This window comes from Ostrea edulis, chromosome 9 (assembly GCF_947568905.1).
Source record: "Ostrea edulis chromosome 9, xbOstEdul1.1, whole genome shotgun sequence".
In the NCBI taxonomy this organism is placed as follows: Eukaryota; Metazoa; Mollusca; class Bivalvia; order Ostreida; family Ostreidae; genus Ostrea; species Ostrea edulis.
In genome coordinates, this window is record NC_079172.1 from 4,723,277 (window position 1) to 4,745,816 (window position 22,540).

Here is a 22,540-nt window from a genome sequence, read left to right on the forward strand (position 1 = left end):
CCACGGCAACATTCATACACTAATCCAATCGACTGCCATTGGTCTCTGAGGGTTCAGAGCCATGGGGTGGCACATCACGGAACAATGGGGAAAATTCACAACAATACTTGTCAGACTTGCTAAGACAATCATAGGGGAGGGAGTTAACTTTCAAAAAAGCAATTTTTTCTCAAACCACAACTGTCACCTTCAAATATCACCAGACTGTCAAGGAAGATTTCATACCAAAGAATCAATTCCGAAAGAGACAAACCCATTTATAAATCAAAAGTCAAAGTGATATTACAGAAGAGAAGCAACTTAAAATCTGAAATTGATGCCACGAGATAGGCATGGTGTTTAAAGCTATACAGTGTATGTATTCAGGGGATGGATCTTGGTAGCATTCATATTTTTGATCAAGAAGAAAGCACATTAAGAACTCCTACACAGATGCCTCCAAAAATACAACAAACTATCTCCCATTAGTGACATAATCAACTAGTATGGGTGTCACTCATTCCCCAGTCACATGATCAATCATTAAACATGTGACTACCACACTACTCCAAGACAAGCATGGAGTAACCTAAATATTGTGGTAACCGTGGAATAGAAACTTGGTCTGCTTCATTTTCACCCTACATATTATATGCAGAATGAGTTGATCAGTTGGACTAGCTGGACTAAATGAATCAATTGTTCTGAATACCAATAATGATACATTGCAGTTTTACAAGAAATAATGGACATTTTCTCCAAAACTGAAGCAGATCTTATTTAAAAGATGGTCATATCCACTTACATTTAAATTTTCAAGGTGTCTGCCTTTGATAACTTTAAAAATTGTAATGATAACCATTTCCTTATAAACGTATTGCAGTTTCACACAATGTGTGTATGAATACATATAAATGTAGCTAGTACATCTATTTTAACGGCATGGAATTCCAAAAGAAATGTAAATATCAAAACGAGTTTCATTTCAAAAATTAATATGGTATGAACTGCAAAGCTTCATGCCTGCCGAAGGGATGTGCTGCATTTTCAAAAATGAAATATAAGTAAGATAGATTGATTCTATTCCCTTCAAACAAAATTTCTTTAAAAATGCAATTTATTAACTAAAATTGAACTAGATTGAATAAAGTGCACCGCCACGGCACATGATACGCCCGTCACATATTGTTAACAGTATAGATTGTACCCATTAAAACATTTTTTTTTATATCACCTTAATTAAATGTCACAGTGACCTTAAAGTCGGATGCGACACACTTTCTACCTAAGATGCATTAGTTGACCAATTTTGGTGATTCTAGGTCTAATAGTTTGCAAGTTATGAGCCGGACAAGTTTTTGCCATATATGGCCATATCTTCTTAATGAAAAGTCACAGTGATCTGGTTTTAATGTGCGACACACCTTCTACCCAAGGTGTATCTACAGACAAAGTTTGATGATTCTAGGCCTTGTAGTATTTAAGTTACGGGTCGGACACGAAAAAGCTAACAGACGGACGGACATGAACGCCATACCATAATACGTCCCGTCTTAAGACGGGCGTATAAAAAGAGTGAATCATGACAGCCAATCAAACCTATCAACAAAAATATATAAACCACACTGCAACATAAACTGAAAAGTTCATTTTTATTCATTTTACATGCAGAAACAATTGCCAATACTCTAATATATGTACAACTTTAGTTAAAAGAATCAAGTTAATACTAAAACATACATGCCAGGCTTTTAAATTGTAAAAGAGGATTCGAAGATTTTATTTGGCCAGGAGTTTGGGTGCCGTCTCCGTGTGACATAGAAAATCACACATACATTTTTCACAATAAGCAAATCCGCTTCCTTTTTTGGATTGATTAATGCCCGTATACGTTTTATATTCATTCCTAAAATACTGGTCATATTGTTTTTATCTATCTGACCGCTACCCGACTGGTCGTCAGAGTCATCGTCCATGCTTATTTACGAACTAAAAACATTTGATCCTCTGTGCGTTTGACATTACCGAACAACTTCAGTACAATTACAAGCGCTAACATGATTGTAAGTATAAAATCGCAACCAGTAACGGACAAATCAGAAATCCAGAGGGTATCTTTGGAAACGCGTAGGGCGTATTTCAGACAGGTTTTCCGTACAAATTACGCGCAAATTGGAAGACATGGCAGGTATGCTAAAATTGTATATATGAATACTTGTATATACTTTCTTATGCTACAGGCAGTACCTGAACTTTTCCTAAATATCATGAAAATTAACAGATGATGAGTTTTCATATGAAAATTACTTGAATATACAGTATACATGTATATGCCCATGTATATATATTTATCGATTAATTCTGACACTGTACAATCCAAATTCACAACGACACACGTGGAACATAATGTAGGTAGGAATTGACATATAGTCAAAAATCATTATCTCTAACATGATAGGACTGTAAAAAAATATATATATAAAATGTCCAGGAGTTCAAAATATTGAGGTTAAAATACAAAAAGAAAATACCGACTGATTTCGACATATCCATAGTATTCAAGATATTGATGTTCAAGATATCAAAGTTCAACTGTATTACATTACTAGTGTCGATTCTTATTGGTTTACTATGATTTTTATAGAGAATGCATATCAAAAAACATTTACAAAAAGATGAACAATAAATCAGAAAGGTCTAGAGTGATCTTTCTGTTCAGTGGGTGGGGTTCAGTAATGTTCAGTCCTTGGGGGGTGGGCGATGTAATGGCTAGTTTCCCTAGCTATGGTTAGATTTCTCACTCCTGATCAATAGTCTTTGTCCATGGGAACACAATCCGAGTCTGACAATCGTAGCCATTAAGACATGATGGGAACAAGTCTTTTTTACACTAATGGAATCTTGTATACAAGCCTAATGAATTGTTAAAAGAGTTTCTGACCACTGATACACAGTGTGAAGCCAGTCATGATAATTTCTATTACATTACTGTTGTGCTGAATCCCAAGTTCATTTTCACTTATTTCTGGTATCACATACTTATTCATTATAGAATTTTATCACATTGCATCATTGATCTCTTAAGCAGCGGCTATGGACATTATCAATCCAATGAGAAAGCCTTTTGAATTTATAAGAGCACTTACAACTGATGTGTAACATAATTTTGAAACCTAACTTTACTAATATATTTTAGATTCTAGGATATACCCAGGCCCATAAAATTGGGACTACGGTAACACTTGTCCCCTAAGATTGATGTTAATTACAAAATCAATGATCTCTTTGAGGCTTTGATCAATTATCTAGCATGTCTGCTACTGTTATAATGTGTAATTACACATAATTCTGACTTAAACACTACCAGCATCTAGTGCTGCCAAGTGCAGCCAGCTTAGCCTCTAATACTTAATGTTTGGTGGCTATACAGTGTGTTGTGAAAGTACAAGGGAGGCAATCCATGATCAGTATGTGATAGACATCATAAGAAAGTTTAATATCAAGTTTACACACAATTTCAAATCTATCTATTTTCTAGCAAGTGTATCACTTCACATATATACTTATTTTACCTAAATGTGTGTGATGTCAGTTTTGAAGTGTTTGATGCCCCTGATCAAGACCAAGTTTTATGTTGTGTTTTTTTTAAATAGTTGTACTTAGTAACAGAGGCCATCCCTTTAACCCATGACCCAAGAGGCAACCTTAAACAAGCTTTTCATTACAACAAACCATGTTAAAAAGATCAAAACCTCCTCAAGTTTCTGATGGGAAACTAAATATCTATTACCTAAATAACGCTTTATTATATATAATTCCCTTATAGGAGAGAGGGAGTTTTATTGTATCACAGAGAAATGTGATTTTCTACTAGAGTTCTAAAATCCTGAGCATGCAACATAATGATCATAAAAATGCAGACTTTGTGTACTTGATGTACAAGAATAAAGAGGAATTTTTAAGTGTACTTGATGTACAAGAATAAAGAGGAATTTTTAAACTAGAGGCCCACAGCCCTCATACATCACCTGGGTATTAAAAGTATCACTAGTCCCAAGGCTATGAAATCTATGAAAAATTTCCTGTTATAAATATCTAAGCTAAATTCTAATATTCAACAACAGTATCAATGTGTTCTTAAAACTTAAATACCTCTGAAAGTGCCTAGATACTGATGAAAGGCTTCACATAACAATGTAACATTAACAAGATATGACGAATTTGGACCCGTCCTGGAGTCAAAACCAAGGGGTCGCAAAATTCATAATTTTGGTACATTTCCTAAACGTGCATTCAGTTTTGAAACCGTATCAGCAAACTTAAAAGTTGATGAAGACAATAATTTTGGTCCCAACTTGGAACAAAAATCCTTGCCCTCTGGGATCATGAATTTCGGTAAAAACACTACCTCCTCCTAAGTATATATTTAGTTTCAATTCAATATCAATAGCATTAAAAAAGAAAAATTGCAACAAGATCTAGCCAGGGCTAGAAATAAGTATTTTTATTCACTGGTCACTTGGGCTATCAACTTAATTTTTACTGGTCAATTGAAAACTTTTAGTCCCTTTGGAACAGTGGATACGAAAAATGGCCCAAATCCCATGACTTATTAATATCTGGTTTATTCACCAGCAGGTTTTGAAAAAGTCACAATTCTTATCCATGTTATAAACATTAACATAAGACAACAGTCAGTCACAGGATTACTTGTAATTAGACAGCTCATTCTATAAACATGCAGCTGAAGGTGTTCTTTAATAGATATATATACTCCGCTTAAAGACAACTCATTCTTCAAAACATTCGTAAATTTGTTTACATTGTGTTACTTTTTAATATAACTAAGAAATTATTTTGCATCCAATAAAAACCTGGACACACACGTCTAACTTACTGGCCTGATCGCCGAGAAATTTTGATAAGTATTCAAATTAACTAGCCCAGAGGGTACATGCTCTTTACGAAGCACTAGCCCAAATCCATAATTTACTGGATCCAAACCAATTATTTCAAGCCCTGCTAGAGTGTCGCAAAAAGAAACCACACAGCAAGTTTCTGATTGATATGTGACAGAGAAATGAAAACAGAAAACCCCTAACAGACAGACAGACATCACTACCATAACACTTCCCATCTAAAGACAGGCGTACAAAAACTTTGTCACAAACAATAGACACATATAATATGGAAGCCCCGGCATCCCATCACTCACTGAAGCCCCATCCCATCACTCACAAAAGTTACAGAAGCCCCATCCCATCACTCACTATTCAAAAGTTACAGAAGCCCCATCCCATCACTCACTATTCAAAAGTTACAGAAGCCCCATCCCATCACTCACTATTCAAAAGTTACAGAAGCCCCATCCCATCACTCACTATTCAAAAGTTACAGAAGCCCCATCCCATCACTCACTATTCAAAAGTTACAACCAAGCCCCATCCCATCACTCACTATTCAAAAGTTACAGAAGCCCCATCCCATCACTCACTATTCAAAAGTTACAACCAAGCCCCATCCCATCACTCACTATTCAAAAGTTACAACCAAGCCCCATCCCATCACTCACTATTCAAAAGTTACAACCAAGCCCCATCCCATCACTCACTATTCAAAAGTTACAACCAAGATTAAAATTTTCTACAGAAAGACAGACAAACAGTACAAAAACAATATGCCCTCTGATCTTGAATAGGAACAGGAGATAACTCAGGTGGAGGAAAAATATAAGTGACCTATTCAAACTTACAGGTGGAGGTAAATTATCTGTGTCATCATCAGCGCCTAGGATGTGTGCTTTGGTATTGATTTCATTTCTAAGTTCTGGGGGAGGGGGAGGTAACTCCTCATCCATTGGAGCAACAGATTTCTGTAAAGTAGCCAAACACAAATAATAACAGCTATAAAATGTATCTTAAATTCCCAATATCTATTATCATATCAAGAATTTCTTGTCTGTCACATACAACAACTTGCAAAAATGTACAAGTGAAATTTATTATTCAATGTTACAAATTATTCATTATCTAAAAATAAAGGTAAAAAAAAAAATATTTGGAAATATAGTGAAATTCTTTCCGATTACCTGCCTTTGTCAGATTTACCTCTATTTTAGGTTGAACCACAGTGGTGATGGGTGGTTCTCTCTCCCATTTACTGGCAATCTGTAAGGTCTCCAATGTCTTCTGTTGTGTTGATTTACTGTCATCTAGAAGTGTGCACTCGTAAAACTCTTGTATGTCTGCAAAAGAAACAACGGGTCAGATGAAACTGTTACATATCACAAATATTAAATCAAACTAAAACACAGTTTTAGTACTATGGATCCTCAATACGATCATTTCAATAACCTTGATCCATGGTAGGTCATTTTCAATAACCTTGACCTTTGACAGAAAAAACTTAGATGCTCTTTTCTAACCATTACCCATATAAATATGTAGCATGTGTGTTGAAGAAAACTAATAATTGCATCACAATAGTCACCACATAATATTTTCAAAGATCATTCTGTGACTTTAAAATTCATAGGTATCTTTTTGACGAGTTTCTGTAACATCAAGAACATATTTAACTGGAGAAAATGCACCACAAACTTCTATTGGGCTTCCTTATCATTAATACAAATACATATATACTGCCCACCATTAACTAGCCCAGGAAAAGACATCATTCTTACATATGGGCTTTTAACTTTATATATCCTTATTTTTTATCAAAATATTTGATTTTCTGAACTTTTGAATTCTCTAAAAAGAGATATTCTGTAAAACCTTAACTTGAAATCATTTCAAACTATTTACTAATACATATTATTGTGTATTTGACATGTATTTTTATAAGATCCTTTGATGTTTGACCTGAAAAGAATCAATATCACAATTTAACAGACTAATTGCCAAAAATATAGAATGTCCATCACTGTTTAACATATTTTGAAGTTGTACCATTGACTGATCATTTTATTGAGATAAATTGAAAGCTATACACAGTGAATTCAGCTCTTTTTCATTCTATTGAATATATTTCACACCAAGACATGATTTAAGCTTATGGTTATACTTATTTATGATGGGTAGTTGAAGTATACTGCTCGCTCACATGACTATATGTTGTTATGTAAGACCATTCTATTCCATGCAAGTCAATTAGGATTTATTGGGGATCAGAGAAAACTAGATATGTATGTTGTAATTACTACCTAAAGCATGACTAATTTATAGTTATGCTCATAATTATCTTGAATTGATCTCTTCGATTCACACACACACACACACACACACATTGAGAGAAAGAAATGCACATCCATATACCACCATGTTAACCAGAGATGAATGTCCTGGACAACTGACAGTCACTACCTGGAGTTATAGTTAATCTGACAGGATTTATGGCCTGGGAAAATTTACAATCTGAAGCGTAAACAGCAATTGTCCAGGTCTTCATCAGGTCTTCTCAGGTCAGTCACTAAGGTAAATAATGGGATATTCACATTGTACACAGGGAGGAGAGATACCAGAGTTATCTTCTCACACTGAACTACTGCTCAAGGTCTTCCATATATATATATATATATATATGTGTGTGTGTGTATATATATATATATATACAGTGGAACCCCGTTATTACGTTCCCCCTTTAATACGTTAGTCCGCATATTACGTTGGAATTTCAAAGCACAAAACCATTTCTTAACAAACCTATATAAAATAGACCTCGTTATTACGTTGTCCTAAGATGCCGGGACTCGGTATTACGTTATAAAAATTCCGACGAAAACGTAATAAACCCCTAATTATTCAATAGTGATTCTCAAAATAATAAGCCATTCACACCTTGACTGCCTGAGGCAGTCACCACGTAAATTTCCTGATCTGTTTGGGGATTAGAGACGCTTGACTGATCACGCTTCGATAGATCTTGCGACATCAATACAGGTGAATACCCCGTATCGAAGCCAGTGATAAACAATTAAATAATGTTTATTTAGAAATTGTACTCTATGAAAGTTACTTCATTTTTCATATTTTGATAATCAAAGAAATAATTTCTCAACTACCTGCGTGTTCAGCATTGTGTGATTACCTTCGCTATTAAAACTCTATTTACGGACAGCTTTGGTACCAAACATGAAAGACAAGATTTATCGTAGCAATGTTAAAACCGCTTGGGTAACTTCTTGGACATAGGTGACTAAAGGAAGTGTTCAATTAAAAAATTGTCCGTTGTTTCGACATGCAGCTTTGGTGTTCGTAAATCTCGTCCATACATACACCGACCAAACTGTCTTGTGTTATCGGCCGATTCGTGCACGGCATTTACCTCTGTGAATATTCTAAAATCCCCTGATGCGCACGTGATTTTAGTGCCATCATTTAGCGTTGTAAATGAAATCTTCGTGCATCATTATATTTTTTTTTTATGTGGATTGCGCTTAAATTGTTCTCCGTGTTTATCGTTGGTGAGAAAAGTGTGTAAGTGTTGGGTATCGTGTGCGTTTTGTGTCTATAGTTTTGTTGTTTTTTGGATGGGATTTTTTTTTATTGCGTTGTGTATTGTGTAATTCGCGAACTTAATAAAAACGATGTTTTGTTATTTTTTTTAATACGAATGTTGAATACGAACCGGAACGAGTTATTGAGAGAAATTTACATGAACGCATTGTTTTAAAGTTGAACAAAATGGCGGTCCAAACGAATGCAGAAAAGCAACGTTTATCAAAACATCCTTATGAATCCTACACCAGAAATAAAGAAAAGGGATAAGAACATGAAGAATTACGGACATTAAAGATAAGATGTAAATAAAACAAAGTATCATAGTCTTTTAAACAAAGAAACAGTAAACATATATTCACACACCCCTTCACGGAGTACCAACGGACGATATACAATTTCCAAATGATATTTTTAATGGATTTCACTGGGAACGTTTATTACGTTGCCCCCGTTATTACGTTATTTTATCGTGACAAAATGGAAAACGTAATAACGGGGTTCCACTGTATATATATATATCCAGATACATATAATGTAGTATTAAATGGCTGGATTTTATTTACCTCATCTTCTGGTGTAAATGGTTTTACTAAAGCTAAATTGTTGATTAATCTCCAGAACAACTACCGGTATCTTAGATTACTTTGTCTATAGAAAAGTCATTTTAGTGTATAAAGTTTTACATGGTTTAATGCCAGATTATTTAAATGTTTTTAAATATGTATCAGAAGTCAGTCAGAGGCAAACTAGAAATTCTTATTCAAATATATTGTATATACCCAGGGCAAAAACAGAATATTATAGAAGATCTTTCAGCATTTCAGGGAGCACAGTGTGGAATGCCTTGAGTCAAAATATAAGAAACTCAATGAGTGTTGCGTGTTTTAAGAGAAATTATCTTAGAGATTATCACCATACTTTTTAAGCTTCATTTTGTATTCTATTTATCTTACATTCATAATTATTTCTTAAGTTTATATGCATTCTACTTCTTTTAATCTGTGTTTATTTTATTAATATCTGTCTGTATGTATGTTATATGCAGGACCATATTGAAAACTAGCGTTATCGCTAAATATGTAATCCTGGATAAATAAAGGCTTTATTATTATTATTATTAAAGTTAATGTCAATACAGTCTCGCTAGAGAGTCAAACTGAAAGGTCTTTTGGACAGAGCAACCTTATTGCATTGATCCCCAAATGGGACCAAACCCGGTATTTGCTTGCAACAAAATCCTGTTTTTAGCAATTTCAACGGATAACATTTAGAATCCATGATGGCAGCTCTACTTAAAAAGTGTTTTGTGACACCAAAAAATTGCTTTGGCACTTAATTTGTAAGAAGACTTTATGTATAAAAAAATAAATAAAGATAAAATTAGTGTATGCTTCATGTCTTCAATCCTCCAGTCGACAAACTTCAAAACATACATTCCTTCTTGGATGGATGAACAAAGTGACACAGTTGTTATGACCTTCATACTGTCATTGAGTTCAGGTTACTAAAACACAGATTGTACAGCAAATTTCCATAAGCCCTCTTCCTATCTGACCATAGTAGCATTTGTGGTAATGGAAAATAATTGCTAAAAATAATGTGTGTATAAAAAGAGAAAAAATAAGCCATCTGCGCATTTTGTCCAAACATTCAAAACCTGTCACCTGATCAATGTGTATCATGCTCATACCAGCCATGTCTGAAATTTAACCTCCTAAATCAATACATCATATATCTACTACAGAACAATGAAATGGCAAACCATGTATATCATTTTGTGTATTGTTAAATGATACTTAGTGCTAGCAGAGGATCACAAATTTGATTTTGGCACCAAACTTAATCATGGAAAATAATGTTTGATGACAATACACAGATAAGTTGTAACAATGCAAAATTACTTCATACATGGACCATTTCACTTCAAAAGATATAATTGCTAAGAATCAACTTAATGAACAAAGCTTTTTAACTGCTCTATGTAATGCATCATCACCACTAATGATACAGAATTTCTCCTCTCCTTAATTTGTTTTATCTAATTCACATGGAAGTGAAAACAGCAGGTTTATTTTGTATACACAGGGCTTGAAACTAACTTTCTATGTTGCTGGTCCAGCCGGACTGATAGGGTATAATTTCAACCAGTCCGCAGAAAAATTTACCAGTCCACCAGAATTATTCAGAAATAAAATAACAGAATTTAACTTGATATGCCTCAGACAATATTGTAACACTTATGTGAGATTTATATTTACTAATCTAGTTTAAGATTCCATAAGTACGTTTTCCAAAATGACATTTTAGAAAATTGACCAGTTCCATCAGACTGACTAAAACAAATGTCAGTCAGTCCACCAAACTTTTAACCAGTCACAGACTGACGGGCATATGTTAATTCCGAGCTCTGATACATGTTGATAATAATAATAATACCATATTTATATAGCACCCTTTTCATACACTATGTACGCTCAAAGGTGCTTAATAGATAGAAAATTTTGGTTGATAGAAAAATTATTTTAGGATTTTTGTGATTGAAATTTTAGAAAATCTCTGGTGATATGCCATTAAGACTACAAATGCACTTCTTGAGTTTGCATTCAAAGATTTTCAAACTACCAATTGTTCATTTTTATCCTAATTTTGGTATAACAAAAAAACCTGTCCTTAAAGTTCTTTAATGGTCAGAAGACTGACGGTCAAACACAGAATTTATGACGGGGGAGAAATTGATGTTGTTCTCAACCACAGTCCACAAAACATGTTAGTCTAACTCTTTATCAAGATACCAAACTTCTTCAAGATTTACGCCCGTAAGAACCATAAAAACCATATCTATTTTGTTCATATGGCTTTTCACGTTGCTTTACCGGAAATGTAAACAAGAAGTGTAAATACCGGAGTTGGACATGAAAATTTTCCAGAAATCGCAAGTTTCGCAAAATATAAAAATTCGGGGCAGGCCAATTTTTGAGGGGCATGCGGAGATGATAATCTATCAATTAAGTTGAATTGGCCTAATGCTGACTTTAATATTATACGTACAGCTACACGTTTATGAACGGAGAGACAGGGTACAGGTCTATGTTGTGATTCTGAAGCTATACAATTCTTGATTACCTCAATGTGCTCATATTTCATATTCTATAATTATCAAATCCCATATCTGGGGGACAAAACAATTGAAGCTCATTATTACAAACAACCACTTTGATCTGGCCACACACACAGTTTATTAATTTTTTGATCAGCTAATAACAGAACGGAACTAACACTCCAAGCGACATCAAAATTACAGGTGTCTGCAAGCACAAATATGATTAAAAACATTAATTTTCTCGCATCTACCCAGAGTCTAAAAATCCCAAAACAATAAATCTCAATGGCATGGCAACAACAATCAATCAAACACAGGTGCTTCTATTACATTTTATACTGATCATGTTACAACATACTACTACATGTATTTGACTTAAATCAACAGTACAAAAACAGAATCCACATTTTTTGCAACTATTCTACAATAATTCTCACTCTTGATTTGAACATGATCAAGAACATCTGATATGTGTAGCAGTTCAATAAGTATTCACATGGCGGGATATTCAATCTATTAATAACCCGTAGAACAATATAATACGCTGTAACTTAGTTTACAAATTTAACACTACACTGCAACAATGTCTGGTTTGGCACATACTGTTTCACCAACACATCATCACACAGCTATATGGTAACCACCCAATTAGGATATTGTTAACAGAATACCAGTATGTTGTTTTAATCAAGCAGTAGGACTATGTTTCCTTTACAATTTACACCTAGCTAAAATTGTCCAAGCTTAAAAATATTTGGTTCCCACAAAAATCATCTGGACTGTGAAACGTCCGGATTGAAGGTATTCAGATTATCTAGGCCCCACTGTACATGTAATCCTTTTGTCTCTCTAATGCCCATGGACAAAGCACCACCTACATCCTCCTCCAAAGTTTGGAGATAAAATTAATTTCAAACAAAGTAATCACACAGAAGTGAATGCCCGTGGTTACCTACAAACATTATGATTCGTGATGAAACGATTAGTGAATGCCAGTGGTTACCTACAAACATTGTGATTCGTGATGAAACAATTGTCACCGACAGTTGATTGTCGATCGTTTTTTACTCTTTGATTCCGATTATCGATTCTAACTTTCATAATCAATTGTCACCCTTACACTAGTTGATATATAATCTGAGAATCATCTTACTGTTATCGCAATTCACCTTTGAATTAGAACGCTTTACCCGATATAGTATTGCGTTGTGTGACGACACAATTGAATGAGACAATCGAACAGTTTGAATGACATCTTTGATGTAATATAACAAGAGTTTTCATTGGCCGATTACAGCCCGCCCACTTTCTTGAGCTGATTCAGGTGACCGGTGATCAGATAAGATGGACGGACTAGAAAATTACTACCTGGAGAACTGTAGCTCTCTGAAAAAATATTGTGACGGAACAGAGCTACAGATCCAGCTCTTATAAAAACCTTCGATTTACGGGGCACAAAAAGATGCGCACGGTTGAGGCCTGATATCACGTTATCGGTGTATTCTTGTGTTGCTGTCTCAAAAATCCAATATAAAAAATCTTAACATATTTTCCTACTATACTTGTGTCCAAACATACCTTCAAATATTCATTAAAGCCACACACGACCCGAAAACATGCAGCTTCAAATGATTTCGTTTGTTGATGTAGCCATGTTAGGTAGCCGGTCAATTCTAACTCTGTTGCTATTGGTATCTATTCATAAAATTGGTTGTATATTATGTATTCGCTCTTCATTTATTATCAACACGAATAATTAATAAAAATAAAAAATATATAGTTTTTATAAAGGTAAAATAAGCTCTTGATTATCGAAAATGCTACATAAGCCCATTATTGTCCTTAACACTCGTGTGGCAGATATGGAGACCGGTCCAGACTAATGAAAGCTGCATTGCCGTGAGTTTAGCTATTTTAATAATCATCATTCAATGGAACTGGGATGATAAATTATTCAAAATATTTAGCTAAAATATTTGTGGGGTATTAGTTCACATCTAGATGCTATTGTGCCAGTATGGAAATGAACCGGGATTTGAACTGACTGGCTACCTAACATGGCTATGTCAACGAACGAAATCATCAAAAGCTCTGAGTTTTTGGGTTGTACGGGGCTTTCATAAATATTTGAAGGTATGTTTGGACACAAGTATAGTAGGAAAATATGTTAGGAATGATATTAAATTTATGAGACAACAACACAAGAATACAACTTTTTCTCTTTCTTCCTTTGAAGTTTGTTTCCATCTGGCTGTCATGTTTTCTAATGCCGACTACTCCCGTATAAGGGAATTTGGGCGGACTTATATATACATAAGGACCAATGAGAGTTTCTGTTGCATTTCGCAATTGTATTACAAACAGATTCAATTGTGTCGTCACAAAACGCAATACTACATCGACCAAAGCGTTCTAATTCAAAGGTGAATTAATTGCGATAATCCCGCTTTTATATCTTGACATGTGCTGAGGAGAGTCAGAGTGGACTCCATATTGAAAAATAAGAATTTAGCGACACCAGCTAGTGTGTATGTTGCACATATTCATAAAACTAAATAGAAACAACTTAAAAAATAATAAACATATATTAAATACATATATAAATACCAATTATATCGATCATTGATTGATACAGTTGTTTCGATTATGACCGATTATCGATTATGAAATTTTTCCGATTATTCAACACTAATTCTGATACTAACTAGCCAATGGTACCAATTTCACTGACAAATAGGTATAGTTACATGTATATCAACACTACTGAATAGCAAGGACAAACAATTATATACAGATGAATGATTCATCTAGACAGATATCTCCTCCTTATCAACATGAAAGTATAAAGTGATCAGTAATAAAATTAATAAAGGCTAAGATAAATATAAACAAGCATTAACTAATCTTTTACTGATCAAGATGATGCTGTTAGGATCAAACCATAATACTCACTTTGAAATATCAAGCCAAGTAGCCAGATAATTAATTTCACTCAATAAGACATTCCTTAAGAATTTTTTTTTTAAACTCGTCAATTCATCACAAGAATTCTCTTGCAGAAGATTGCTTTGCATTCTTTTAACAACACATAGCAGATCACTTTTTAGAACTAGCAAATATTTTAACTAAAATGTTGCATGCATTTAAAACTTGTTTATACTTAGTTATTTAACAATATAACTTATATTGTGATATTTCAAAATTAGAAGTAATCATTCTCTCCAAAAAATAATCAATCTTTCTCATTTAGACATGGATTGAAATATTTTCTCAAGAAACTGAATTCCTTTGTCTGTTTTGACTATTAATGTTTGACAGACCACTGTCAAGGATTCATTAGTAATATTGTACATTATTAACATCCATTTACAATAGTTACAAGCATGAGAGACCTTAAAAAAAATGCTGCTTCAGCTACAATAAAAATCAATTCTCCCCTCACTCAAATATGTGATATGTATTAAATCTTTAATGCACTTTTGAAAGTTCTACTATAAAAGGCTAGACCAGTCCAGATAAATTCTTTAAGGAAAGATGGCAATTTAAAAAATTGTAACGTTTTAACACACTTAAAAAAAAAATTTAAATAACAACTTGGTGGGGGAAACAAATAAAATATTTGTACATAGTAAATGTCTACAGAAAGAATTGTATGGATATGAAAGTTATGACTACTCCTGAATGTTCCTGTGTAATTGAGGTAATTACGACACCAAATACATTTTATCATACTGATCAGTGATTCCTGTATTTCGACTCTTGACCCCCCCCCCCCCCCTCAGCAGTGCCTTAGCAATATTACAATACAATTCAAAATATTATTCAAACTTAATTCTCTCTAGTACCATATGTTAATTAATTTAATAAAGCTTATAATACAATTATAACATTTTGATTGGTCAATTCATGTTTTTTTATCACACCAAACAAGCAGTGGGTTTTTTTTCCCCAGTATTTTTGTACTGGGACACTCAGAGTTAAGAATTTCTCAATGTAATGTGTCTTTGTATTACTTTTACGAACACCATTATTGTTAACAAATCAAAAACGATAATGGTATGGCTTATCTAATAACTCCTAACAAGATCAACAGTTTTACGAATTATCTAATTAGTTAAAAGGAATCCAACATAGCTGATCAACAGACCTGATTATATTTTACTTGAAAATCATTGAATAAACAAGCTGGTTTTGATCTCACATTTAGTAGAGTTTTCTTTTGGAAAACTTCAATATTTTTGGAAAATATAGGTTAATTTCACATAATCTCACTGGGACCGAGGCTAAATTCTGGTCCCAAATTGGACCTAAATATCACTTAATTTACACTCTGAAGATCAATTTAAAAAAAACCCAAGATTCTATGCTTTTCTAAAAACAGACCACAAAACAAAAAGACTGACCAAATCTTTCAAAATATAGGGAAGTCAAGGAATAATCAAAGTGCCAATCTCAACCTACCGGTATTGTGATGTTATCTTACTTTATGCTGTTGTAATATTGTTACATAGTTGTACATAGCGAATAAAGAAATTTGGATAATATTGAAGCCAATACAGAGACAAGTGTGACCATTTCAGAGTTAGGATTGAAACGATTCACCAAATTATCGATACTGTTCAATATAAACGCTCAATTCGATATTTGATTCATTGCAATATAAACGCTCAATTCGATATTTGATTCATCGCCTTGGCCTTCCTTTTGATACGTTTCTTTTAAAATTGGCTTTGCTCAAATACATTGAGCTCAACTGTACTTAATTACTCCTTACATAATACATCATTTCAGTCCTACTCAATAGTGTCTGTGGAAAATTTTGTCCCGCATGTATAAATGAAGCAAAATAAAATAAAACCAAACAAACAATATACCAAATGTAACAGTGAACACCAAAGACACTGGCCCATTGAACAAAACCAACAAATTCATGATTGGTCCGATCCACCTCTAACCAATTCAGACCAACTGTTTGGTGGTTCCAACCGAACTTCACCTCTAAAATACCTTTTAAAAGATGAATTTAATGTCGAAATGAATTATCCACTCAATATTACGAGCAAAATAAGGTAAAGGTCAAACAGCTGATCTTTCATGTTGGCTATATCATATAGACACTAAGGTGGCGGACGCTGACAATTTTGGGGGGGGGGGGGGGGGGGGGGGGGGGGGGAAGTTACATATTCATGAATTTGTTGGCTTATGTAGGCAAATAAATTCCCTGGTGTTTGCTGATGTAGCTATTTGATTCAATACAACTCATAGATACCCATAGGAAATCAAACTGACCTTGCACTCTGTGCTTTGTTGATATGTTTTTTCTGAGGTTAATTATATATATCTATGAACTGAATTCATCATAATGCAGGGTTCAATATTAACATATGCCCGTCAGTCCGTGACTGGTTAAAAATCTGGCGGACTGACAGACATTTGTTTTAGTCAGTCTGATGGGACTGATAATTTTTTAAAATGTCATTTTGGAAAATCTACTTATCGAATCTAACACACATTTGGCACTGCTCTGTAAATATCAGATGAACCCAATTAGTAAATAAAAATCTCATATAAGTGTTACAATATTGTCTGAGGCATATTGAGTTACATTTCATTATTTCATTTTAATACCATTAATGAAATATGTTTAATTATATCTGGAAAACTCTGGTGGGCTTGTAAACTTTTCTGCAGATTGGTTAAAATTATACCCTATCAGTCCAGCAGACTCCAGCTGGACTGGTAACATAAAAAAATTAGTTTCAAGTCCAGAAATGCTATGCTTGCATGATGTCCTCAGTTTGAATTTGACAATCTTACCCAGTAATGCTTGGAAGAGCTTGCTCTTAAAGATTCTGATGACCCGCTCTATGGCTATCTTTAGCTGCTTGTCTTGTGGCTCAATCAGCCTAGAGTGGTAGTCCTCCAACAGCTCCAAGGCCCGATGAGCATCTAAAACAGAGTGTTTGCCATGTGAATTTTTCCAGTTGCAAATTTGTGTTAAACATTAATTTTCAGATACTTAAATGACAATACCAAAATGACAAGGATGATAATGTAAAACTTGTACAACCAGATTAATAATGTGTGATATAATAAACTTACAAATCATTAGCATAGCAAGAGTACAAATGTTGTTTACACACACATAACAAATATTGTTTACACACATATAACAAATATTGTAATTTACATTTTAATTAGGAGTTAAACCTATATACAAATCCACAAACAGGGTTGGAATTCACTGCCCGCTTGCCCGAGATGGGGCTATTTCTCAGTTGGACTGGGACGAAATTTCACACAATAGCCCTGTGGTTAGGCTAATTTTAACAGCCAGTGTACAACAAATGTCACAAATAAGCTTTACTAATAAATTCCGTCATGTAACATAATAAACATCACAAAAATGAAAATCAGGACTGGCAGATTTTGAACAGGGGTGGTAACTTTTGCGTACAGTCAGCCCTGTGACTGGCTCAAAATTTCATAGAGTTTTCAACCCTGTTAAAACTAAGCACATTTTTGAGGAACGAGTTCATCTCTAGATGTTGAAAATACAAGTGATTGTAATTACGTATGAGCAGCTGAAACCTGCATGCTGCATGTTATTTTGTTTGGGGTGTTCTGAGCCGAGGCAGTAATATATCAGCCATATATTGGATCAGTGACCAGTTTTGAAGATTTGAAGTAACTTGAATCAAAACTACAGTACTCTTTTACTGAACACCAAGACAGCTGTATGTATTCCAAATATTATCTAAATAACTTATAATATAGTCTGCTTCAAAATCTTTATTAGTTTTGAGTATCTTTTCCTTAACATGTAGTACTAAACTGAATGTTAATATTCTGAGCTCTATCAACATGTTGTAACAGCTAATACATAGGCCTATAAATTGCAAAATGTTCATACATGACCTTATCGGAATTTAAATAACAGCAAAATTTATTCTGTAAACACATGATAACCATTCAGCAGGTGTGTCCAAAACAATTCACAACCTCTATTATAATTATATGCATACATATTTCATAAAATGGAAAACTGCATACATATCACACAGAAAAAGAACTTTGTGTAAAAACATTAATACTAAGTGCCTCTTCGCAGTTGGAAAATAAATGCCGTGTCTGAACTCATACAAGTACACATGTATGTCATCTTTTGAGAATGAGTCAAATACAACACAGCAGTCATGACTCAGCCGCTTCCTAGTAGTTCTCCATACTACATCTGTGTATATATATTATATATAGGTAGTACGAACACGTGCTATTTATTTATCCCACTGACCAGTAACTTCAGCGGGTTACAGATGTAAACAACAACGCAATGAGTGAATGACAACACTAGACCGACCTTGTTTTCGGACCGGCATGATGTTTTCGAGGGCTCGTCCTCGCAACTTCGGCTTGCAAAGCACCTGCTTCTAGATCGAGAAGACTTAGGACAAGTAGGACTCGTGCAGGGTGAAGTGGCGATGAGCAAAGTGCGCGGGAAATGAGCTAAGCATCCAAGGTAGTCACACAGGAAACGACGAGATGCGTATTTACCATTAAAGATGGCGGAATACTCGAAATAATTGTCACGTGACACAGGGGGAGGTTATTAGTTTCAAAATAATTTCTTCGCTTTGGAGTATTTTAGTATCATTTCATTTGAATGCTTTCATGAAGCTATGCATTAATACTTATATTTGGCTATATATGAAAAATAACACTGATCCATTTAGATAGTTTTTACGACATATACGTGACGAAATGACAATTACCACTCCCATGTATTTGAATGGGTGTGACAGTTTGGGTATAGGGCCTAATCAATCTTTAGCAATCTCAAAATTTCGTTTTTTGATGTAAAATGTCTATCTTGATGGTTTTATTATATATGTAGCTTTAAGCATAATCATTAATAAAATTAGTAAGATTCTAGCAAAATCAAAATTTCGGTTCTTATAAATATATAGCATATTAGCCTATAGAATAATATTTATTAGGCCTACCAAATCAGGGCCCAAATGGCATAAACATGTAACACATATAATTGTTGATACAAGTAAAGACAATGCACAGTGAAGAGTGATTATATATAATAGAAATAAATATTTGTACGAGAAGACAATTTAATATAGTTTTGCTTCATTCAAAACCTCTAACTTGAATAGATTTTCTAGCTAACACAAATTTTAATAACAAACGTTTATAAACCTTTTTTCTGTCACAGTAAATAATTTTTCTGACACAATAAATCATAATTTTACAACAAAAATCCCCTACATTAACATCAGTGACGTATAGGAAAAAATTAATGTGGAGGATAGTTTTGGAATTAAAACCTTCAAATTTACTATTATTTAGTCAAAAAATGCAGTTTTGATAGAAGGTAATCTGAAGAACAAAATTAAAACCCTTGCTGGACTTGAACCCTCGATCTATATAGATCAGCAGTCGACAGTAATGATTTTTTCCATTCGTGTTTTAAAAGAAAGTCAGCCATTATGATTATAACGATGTTTCGTTTGTCTACCATCGTAGCTCAGTGGTTAAGGCACTGGGCTGATGATCCGCAAATCTTGAGTTCAAATCCGCCAGGGTATGTGTTGAATTTTTAAAAAATCAAATTTGCACATTTTCTGCCTTTTTTGGCATATATACTTATTATATTTCATCATGTCTTATATGATTAAACCAATTCGTACTGATTTGAGAAACTATTTCAGGGTGTAATGAACCACCTTAACTATCAATGGTGGAGTGCCACAAGGATCTATACTGGGACCACTTTTGTTTTAATCTGGCACAAAATATGTTATCGTTTTGTAGATTGTACGCAGATATGATAATTCAATTCAATATGCAGATAAGAATATTAGTAATATAGAAAATGTTATGAATCACGACCTCAAACTACTTGAAAAATGGTCAAATAACTGCATGTCTTTTAAAATTTAATCCCAGTAAAACTAAAGTTTTATTTCTTACCAAAGCAAAGCACAATGAAATTCCAAGACTGCTTTTTTAAAACTATCAATTAGAAATATTTTCTTCTCACAAACTCTTGGTCTCACTTTTTCTAATGATTTGAAATGGTCTATGTATATGAACGATATTGTAAACAATGCATATAAAAGGCTACGTTTTCTATAAGGAAAATCAAATTAACTTGATGTAGAAATAAATTATCTAAACTGTATGTTACTTTTGTTAGACCTATACTAGAATATGCTTCTGTCGTATAGGATGGGTGTTCTTCTGCAGAAATCGAAAAGTTAGAATAAAAACAACTCATAGCTAGTATTGTAACGGGACTGCCAGTTTTGACACACAAAGAGTCATTATATTTAGAAACAGGTTGGGAACCACTAGCTATGTAACAGACGAGAAATCGCTAAATTAATGACAATTAACATTTATTTTAATCAATATAAAGGCGATATCATTGACAATTTTCGAAAGGATAAATCTCGCTACAGTATTCGTTACTAATATGACTTTAGACATCTTAGAACTAAGCAAGAAATATATAATAAATCTTCTTTTCCATGTTATTCGCAATGGAACTCTCTAGCAAACTAAACAAAGAAAGCAGCACCTGTCTATCAGTTCTGCCGAACCATTTCTAATAATATCAGTATTTCAAAAGTGCATATAGAAATATGTCTTCTTGGCAAAAGAATAGTAAATACCATTCATACTAGATTAAAGGGACTGATTCACGATTTCTCCCAAAATTTTGTTTGGCAATTTTAATGATAAAAATCTACTGTATGATGTGCTTAAAAGATTTCCCACAAAAAAATTAGGTTATACAGCATCACAGAAGCTCACCACAGAGAGTTTATTATTTGTTTTGTAAACAAAGATTGCGGTGTGTTATTGTTTATGAAGTTTTCAAAAGAAATGGATATCGATGTAAGTTTATCATACTATCACATTTCAAGTATTCTTTAGGTAAAATATGTCATCTAACAGTTAAATTTGTGATTATGCAAAGTTAAGATGCTTTATGTTACAAAATTAACATCTCATTGGTTTGTTTGTTAACATCAAAAGACTGGAGTTTTTGTTTACATTACACATATTTAAGGCTAAAATATTGCTTTTATTTTTGCATTCAGAAGGTCGAAATTTTGGCTATCAATATCAAAAGTTATATTCTTAATATTTAGCATAAAAAATGAATTTTTTTTTTCAAAAATCGTGAACCAGCCCCTTGAAGACATAGCTATTTGCTTACCTATGATTTACAAAGACGAAACATTGTCGATTCTCCTAACTGTGTTTCTGGTCTGAGAGAAGATGCATATTATTTTTCTTAATTTGTAACACATTTTCAGTAGTAATGCCTGTGTCACATTACTAGCGGGTACCGGGCGAGGTATAGGTATCGGTGGGGGACCTGTCAAGATCTAACACCGTAGGGACACATTTCCAAGTCTGCCGGGTGATTAGCTCTCCTCATATACCGCCCGCACCTCGGGTGGGACAAGGAAGGCAGCCGTATGTTTACCGGGCGGGGAGCGTATGGAATGATGGTGTTGGTGGCCGCCCGATATCCGTAAGGTTATCGGTAGGTAACCGGGAGGGGTACGTCCGGTACCCATACGGACATCGTACGGACTAGGTACCCCCGTGCGGTCACCGCTCGGACACCTGAGGGGTATCGGATGAAGCCCGGACGATGTCCGTTCTGAGAACATCCGGGTATCGTTCGGTGACCTTTGCCTTTTCATGCGTGTTAAGTGCAATTAAGGCAATTGCAAACTGGTGTATATATACCTATCGTCATCGTCATCATCTCCAACATCATCATCGACGCTGTTGCCATCAACATCGACATGGCCAATCCTCCGAGGCATCTGAGACTGCCGTTCCTACGTCTACAACTCGCTGAAGCACGTGAGCGTTATCTTACGATGGGGTTGACATCGCCAGGATTTAACTCCGCGCTAAAAGCTGC

General features: G+C 34.2%; 1 protein-coding gene across 1 annotated transcript in view; it reads right to left on the reverse strand.

Annotated features, from left to right (window-relative positions):
- LOC125659463 (disks large homolog 1-like) overlaps window positions 1-19,165 on the reverse strand; it is a 79,596-nt gene extending 60,431 nt beyond the window's left edge. Inside the window, exons 1-4 of the mRNA XM_048891138.2 lie at window positions 18,941-19,165; window positions 17,398-17,529; window positions 6,087-6,223; window positions 5,732-5,851 (exon numbers count right to left, since the gene is read on the reverse strand). Of these exons, the coding sequence (XP_048747095.1) occupies window positions 5,732-5,851; window positions 6,087-6,223; window positions 17,398-17,529; window positions 18,941-18,959 (408 nt within the window). The 5' untranslated portion in view covers window positions 18,960-19,165. The remainder of the gene's footprint in view (window positions 1-5,731; window positions 5,852-6,086; window positions 6,224-17,397; window positions 17,530-18,940) is intronic.
- Between the last annotated feature and the right edge of the window lie 3,375 nt (window positions 19,166-22,540).